The sequence below is a fragment of the Penaeus japonicus genome, unplaced genomic scaffold (genome assembly GCF_977035675.1).
Source record: "Penaeus japonicus unplaced genomic scaffold, GWHDUDI00000001_assembly GWHDUDI00000028, whole genome shotgun sequence".
Taxonomy (NCBI): Eukaryota; Metazoa; Arthropoda; class Malacostraca; order Decapoda; family Penaeidae; genus Penaeus; species Penaeus japonicus.
Window position 1 is genome coordinate 17,122,567 of NW_028234430.1, and position 7,500 is coordinate 17,130,066.

Genomic DNA, 7,500 nt, shown 5'->3' on the forward strand with positions numbered 1-7,500 from the left:
GCCTTTACAGAATCTCAGATTTTTGGTATTCGACAGATCTAGTGAAGGAAAGAAATGGGGTTTTGCCAACGGTGTCAATTACCAGTCTTGTTGTAAATTTGGTATGATGATCATGCATGAATCATTTCTTAAAGATAGAAGAACCTGTAAATATTTTACTTCACTGTAATGTTAATGCATAAACGTGTATTCTCTTTAATTATGATATTGTGCCTAGTTTAACTCGAAGAGTTTAAAAGAAACTGACTTAATTAAGGGCTAGAATGCTCCTTTCCTTACATACTTCAATAAGTGTGATCAACTGTCCTACTACTGCTAATTATCATAACACCAAGATAATAACAATGACAATAGTGAAAATATTAATGAAAATACCAACTGGAAAAGAAGACATCCATTTTGACGCAGATCATTAATTACCATGCCCACCTCTGCTCCACAGTGGTGGCTGGAAGGAGTGATGGAGTTCCTGACGATTCACCAGCAGCCCACCATGTGTCAGGCCTTCGTCGCTGGAGACTATGCCCTTGCCATGGAGGCGCTGCCGGAGGAGACGGTGAAGCAGCACGCGGTGTGGCTTCTAGCCAACGCCACGGGGCAGGCGGTGCCAGCCCCCACCTTCTTCAGGAGGTCAGTGCGCCTTCCCGAGTCACGGTAGTGGCTGTGCTTCCTCGGCAGTGCTCTGTCTCGCCTCCTTGACTCACCCCGCCCTCCCTCGGCAGGACCCAGTGGGGGCTGGACGAGTTCATGGAGGGGTCCTACAACTCCTACGTGACCGTGAAGGGCGCCAAGAAGATCATGAAGAAGCGTAAACAGCTCGCCAAACCAATGGTCAAGAACGGCAAGCCGGTGAGGTTGTGACAGCCATGTCATTCGGAAATAGTTTAGATTACGAAGAAACCATGTGCGGATAATGGTCCTTTAAACTTTTCATTAATATATCTGCTGTTTATATATACATATGTATGTGTGTGTATATATATATATATATATATATATATGAGAAGATGGTAGAATGCAGTAACGCATTTTTAATATATACAAATATTTACCTCCCTGACCGGGACTCGAACCCGCGCCATAAGATCGACAGGCACGGTTGATACCGCTCGGCTACACGACTCGTCAAAAGAGATGTTCAACCAGACGCCTTATGAGATGTCATGGACATTACCTATGTGTTCTTATCAGAACAGTGATAGCGAATTTTTACGAACATCTCCCGCGAGCGCTCGGCAGCCACGGAATCACAAATTCAAGTCCCAAATCAAGTTACCAAGGTTATATGTGTGAGAAGATGGTAGAATGCAGTAACGCATTTTTAATATATACAAATATTTACCTCCCTGACCGGGTCGACAGGCACAGTTGATACCGCTCGGCTACACGACTCGTCAAAAGAGATGTTCAACCAGACGCCTTATGAGATGTCATGGACATTACCTATGTGTTCTTATCAGAACAGTGATAGCGAATTTTTACGAACATCTCCCGCGAGCGCTCGGCAGCCACGGAATCACAAATTCAAGTCCCAAATCAAGTTACCAAGGTTATATGTGTGAGAAGATGGTAGAATGCAGTAACGCATTTTTAATATATACAAATATTTACCTCCCTGACCGGGACTCGAACCCGCGCCGTAAGATCGACAGGCACGGTTGATACCGCTCGGCTACACGACTCGTCAAAAGAGATGTTCAACCAGACGCCTTATGAGATGTCATGGACATTACCTATGTGTTCTTATCAGAACAGTGATAGCGTAAAAATTCGCTATCACTGTTCTGATAAGAACACATAAGTAATGTCCATGACATCTCATAAGCCGAGCGGTATCAACCGTGCCTGTCGATCTTACGGCGCGGGTTCGAGTCCCGGTCAGGGAGGTAAATATTTGTATATATTAAAAATGCGTTACTGCATTCTACCATCTTCTCACACATATAACCTTGGTAACTTGATTTGGGACTTGAATTTGTGATTCCGTGGCTGCCGAGCGCTCGCGGGAGATGTTCGTAAAAAATTCGCTATCACTGTTCTGATAAGAACACATAGGTAATGTCCATGACATCTCATAAGGCGTCTGGTTGAACATCTCTTTTGACGAGTCGTGTAGCCGAGCGGTATCAACCGTGCCTGTCGATCTTACGGCGCGGGTTCGAGTCCCGGTCAGGGAGGTAAATATTTGTATATATTAAAAATGCGTTACTGCATTCTACCATCTTCTCACACATATAACCTTGGTAACTTGATTTGGGACTTGAATTTGTGATTCCATGGCTGCCGAGCGCTCGCGGGAGATGTTCGTAAAAAAATCGCTATCACTGTTCTGATAAGAACACATAGGTAATGTCCATGACATCTCATAAGGCGTCTGGTTGAACATCTCTTTTGACGAGTCGTGTAGCCGAGCGGTATCAACCGTGCCTGTCGATCTTACGGCGCGGGTTCGAGTCCCGGTCAGGGAGGTAAATATTTGTATATATATATATATATATATACATATATACATAGAGAGAGAGAGAGAGAAAGAGAAAGAGAAAGAGAGAGAATCGTTGTGTGTACACACACACACACACACACACACATATATATATATTGTTTGTGTGTGATTACACTTTGTTGATTAGCAGATGTATGCAAAGTCGTAAACGCATTTTAAACGTGCAGTCCATTATCGTTATTTCCCTCCGAGACTCATCTGGAAGCGCTCCGGCAGGTGCTGCTGTGGGCGGGCGAGGCCACGAGCGACAAGCGCTACGGCACCGTGGACGGGGCGATGGACACGGGCGAAAAGCAGGCCTTCAGGGTCATCGACTACATGGATGCCAACGCAGAGTAGTCGCTATGACAACCGCATGATCACGAGGTTTCGACGTGTATCATAATGCTCTAATGATAGCAAGATATTTTTGTATGTTAAGCCGTGGTCAGATAGTGAGAATTCACGCGAGGTCGCCACTCGAAAAGGCCGCAGTTTCCACTTCCAAATTCTTGGAAATCAATAGTTACTACGATTGAAATTGCTGAAACCTAGAGATATAAAAAGCATGCTTTTAGATATATAAGCTTGCGAATATAATAGAATTGACTTTCTTCCTATATATGGTGTAATACCCGGAAACACGTAAAGTATATTGTAGCAAAAGTTGATAGAGTCGGCACTAAATACCTATTCATTCATATCTCTTCACTGCGGAGTTTCAGTTGATTGTTGAAAAAGGCATTTGTCTTCGCAAGTGATATTCTCTTCTATCACGGTTTGCCTTATTATTGCTTGACTAATTATTACCTTATTACTTTAGTGTTAGTTCTAGTTACAGCATTGCACATCGAGTAATCCTAAGTATGGCAGCATTGCGGGTGCCAGTGTGACCACAGCTTTAGTCTGTTTGGTGCGAATTCTGGGTATCTTGCATGATATTACGGATGTGGTTATTCATGCAACATTTCTTCATGCACTTGTATATTTACATCTTCTCACATGACAATTTCTTCATTACTATTTTTATCAAAAACATATTTTTATTTGGATAGGTATTAGAAATAATCCGTAATGAGTTTCAGTTACGAAAGTAATATTGCTTCATGATTGGTTGATTTTGCGTGAAATAAATTGCACGATTCACTGTGAGTATCCCATCCTGAAGGAGTTATCGAATGAAAGGAGTGGAAATGGAGTCACATGGACTTCCTTGTCGTTATTTTGATGTTGATGTTATCATTGCCATTCGTTACCTGCACCACCACCACCTGCAGTGGAGAAAGATAGAAAACAGTAAACAGCAAGGCAGTTTTGTAGAAAAGATAGTTCCCTGTGCTTTGCTCTAAAAAAAAAAAAAAAGATCGCTGTACAACTTGACGGTAGATGGTGAGAAGATTCATACCCAATAATAACTATAATAATAATAAATATTCCAAACACAGAACAATACAAATATTTATCGGTAAAAAAATAGCTAAGTTAAATGCATTAAAAGACCTTCACTAATGGAAATCCTGTCAGATGATGAGGCAGAGGCCGAAAGGATTACCTCTTCTGTACAAAAAGTTATTACTTAACATGAATATGCAAGGCGAATAGTAGCGGGGCATATCAGTATTCCTAAATACATCAGAAATATACTTTTAGTATTTGCACCACAAAATCGGTAAAATACATTAATAAATTTTCCTCAAAACCTATGTATGCAAGTGCGAATCTTAGGCCTAACACATGTAGATGGATGGATGATCAATCAGTTACAGCTGGCACGTCTCACGAGTTTGAACCGCGGTGTGACAGTTGGTATTGCCATGGCAGTGAACCTTTCCTGAGGCAAGACCCACGGCTTTTGTTTCCTACACAGTTTTCACAACTGACGTGAATTTCCAAATGATAACTGACATTCACATTCTTACATTTAGGCAAAACAATGACAGAAACAGAGTCAACTGAACAGAAAAGACAAAAAGATATTTCCTGCCAAGAACAAAAACCAGTGAGTAAGGCAACATCTCCCAGTTGCCACGTCAGTGATGCGGTTCCGTTCATCAGGACGAAATTCGGACGCCAGTGTCAAAGCACTCTGGATCCTTCTCCTCTTTTCTTTTCGGACAAGTGATGCGGCGCCCACGAGAATAAACTTACGTCCTCTTGAGACCTTCGTGGATGATCGTATTGACTGAAAAGCCCAAGTCTGCTCCTAACTAGTACAGCAGCTGTGTGCCGATCTTCATTTACCATTTCAACAGGAGGGATATGTTTTATGATTGAAGCGCTGCACCTGCCACCTGTGACTGGAAAACTTCCGCAAAGTGTGGCAGCATATGGATCACGGAAAGGGTGTAGTGCACCCAGGAATCAGCGAAGACAAAAATACGAGAATCATCCACCAAGCGCTTCAATCACCACGCCTCCCTCCGTCAGCTGTCACGAGACAAGAAAATATTGAACATCGGTACGGTGAATTAGATATACACAAGAAGGGCGTAAAATCTGATGTCTATTGTCAGAAGCGCTTGGAAACTGGGAACTGCTAATCAGGCTTAAGACAAAGCGAAAATATGATTAAAGATTGATTGCTTAGGAAGAAACTTATTAATAAAATCTGAAGCCATAAACGTAAAATAACAAAATCAGGATAACCAAATTCACAATACAAAATAAAATAAAGTTTGTACAGATATCAATAATTGTACATCCTGTAAGGGTATCCGTATTTCAATAGTGCATCTTTCAAATGACAGTGCTTCGTGAAGCGGGTTCATGAAATGAGGGCCAGGGATAGTGCACTAAAGAAAGAAATAAGAATGAAAAATAAGATAAAAAGTACTTCAGGTCCCCAAGGAGGAATGACTCTCCGCGAAGCCGTGGTTTATGTACTTGTTGCAATGCAGTTTGAATATTTGTTAAAATATGGCAGCACCCTTGGCATTTGGCAAAAGTATCTGACACAGTCACTTTTTTACAGCTTCGGTGTCGTGTCAGAAGTGCCGTTTTTGTATAGAAAATGCAAAGGAAATGCCAGGGAGAAGAATTAGGTGAAAATACTTGAGGATACAGAGAAAGAAAGGTGCATGGACAGAATCCAAACGAGACGGAATGAGAGAGAGGCAAGTAGGAGAGAGAGAGAGAGAGAGAGAGAGAGAGAGAGAGAGAGAGAGAGAGAGAGAGAGAGAGAGAGAGAGAGAGAGAGAGAGAGAGAGAGGAAGAGAGGCAGTCAACACTTACACACACAGATTCCACTCAGTCACGTGATTATCGGCTAACGTGATTCTAAAATATCATTGCACTCAGAAAGAGTCACAACTCAAAAGTCTGCCTCTGTAGACTGAGGTGGCTGTTTTTTTTTTTTTTTTGCTTGTTTTTTTAAACAAATAGGCCTTGCTTTAGAAGCACCTCCTCCTATCCTTTCTATCGCAAAAGGATGAATCAAATCCAGCATCCAGACCGCGATCTGCCCAGGACTGTGGATACGCAACAAAGAAACAAAACAGCGTTGTTAAGTGTGAAGACTCCACCTGTCAAAACATCTCTTAAACGACCTGTTTAAGAGGAAAGGAAAGTTTTATTGTACTCTGACTGATTCAATGAGGAGTCCAGCTGGAATCAGAGCACTATTGAGCTCCTTCCCCCCTTTCACTAACAGAGAAGAGGACATGCTCACCCTACCCCCTGACCAACTTGTTAACATTATTGAGAGTCTTTGTGTGGAGCTAGCAAAGAAAAATGTTGATTTCTACGATGCGATCTCAAAAGATCTAGCAGACAAGACCAGTGTAGAGTCCTAGGAGCTTAAGACAATCGCCCATGTAGACCAAGTCATATTGACGAGGCTTGGTGGATGTCAAGCAAGCCATTCTCACTTAAAGAGCTCTGATCCCGTTTCGGTAACACAGAAACCTACAAAAAAAGTTTCATCCACTGAGGAAAAATCACCACAAAGCTATTGACAGACACTCCTACAAAGACCATGGGGATAATCTAGCTCGTCTGAATTGTAGCCTGCTACAGTCAAGGTCACACAGCTAAAGAACGCTACCCACATCAGACTAAGGGAGGAGAAACAAGTTCAGCTATTTAAAAGCTTGGCTAAGGCTGGAATCTTCGATCTTGTGTGACATCAGTGGGTTGTCTCCGTAATTCTATCTCGCCACAGAAGGAACTAGAGATCCTTGGCGTTAAAATCGACAACGAGTTGACCTTCACTAGACAGGTGAGGCAGATGACCAAAAGAGCCGCGAACCAATTAGCATGTGCCCGTCGCTTTGCCCACCTTCTCGAACCAGGATGTGCTGCATGTACAAGTTTCAAGTGCTCTGTTATGGAATATTCACCACTCGTGTAGTCTTCCTGTCCTCCATCACACTGAAACATTTTTGAGAGGATTCAGAAAAGAGCAAATCACTTGATCGAACATCGAAGACACGGAAATGAGCGGCATCTCAGCTTAGAGGCACTTCAACGGCGTCTGGATGCACCATGCCTGTGTGCGTTTTACAAAGCCCACGCAAAGGCACACCTCACTCGGAATCATTTCGCCTCCCACTTCCGCCACCCTCTCTTCAGTTAAAGAGTGACTGAGGCACGGTCTTACCAGGTGGAGATTCCCTTCGCGAGAACAGAATTGTATCTTCGATCTTTTCATCCAACAGATCATGAAACGCCATCGTCATGACAGATATACAATGACCCAACTTTTGGAAGAATTTAAAAGAAAAGAGAGAAAAGTTTAATAAAAAGATAGAGTGAGAGACAGAAATGGGGAAGGAGGAGGAGAAAGGGAGATAGAGAAAGAAAGAGGGAAAGGCGCAGAGAGGTCATAATTGAGTGAGAGAGAAGGAATGAAACAGAGGGATGAAGTGAAAGAGAGAGGAAAGAAGCAGAAGAAAGGGAGTGGTTGCGTGAGAGAGGGAAGGAGAAGGAGAAAAGTAAGATAGATAGATAGAGAGGGAAGAAGGGGAATAGGAGAGAGAGAGGGAAAGAGGATGGGAAAGGGAGTGCATGAGAGAGGGGAG

The 7,500-nt window shown here is 42.7% G+C and overlaps 1 protein-coding gene across 1 annotated transcript in view; it reads left to right on the plus strand.

Annotated features, from left to right (window-relative positions):
• Positions 1–3,628, plus strand: part of LOC122259681 (spermine oxidase) — an 18,597-nt gene extending 14,969 nt beyond the window's left edge. Inside the window, exons 10-12 of the mRNA XM_086553452.1 lie at positions 443–630; positions 723–849; positions 2,720–3,628. Of these exons, the coding sequence (XP_086409578.1) occupies positions 443–630; positions 723–849; positions 2,720–2,842 (438 nt within the window). The 3' untranslated portion in view covers positions 2,843–3,628. The remainder of the gene's footprint in view (positions 1–442; positions 631–722; positions 850–2,719) is intronic.
• The last annotated feature ends 3,872 nt before the right edge of the window (positions 3,629–7,500 follow it).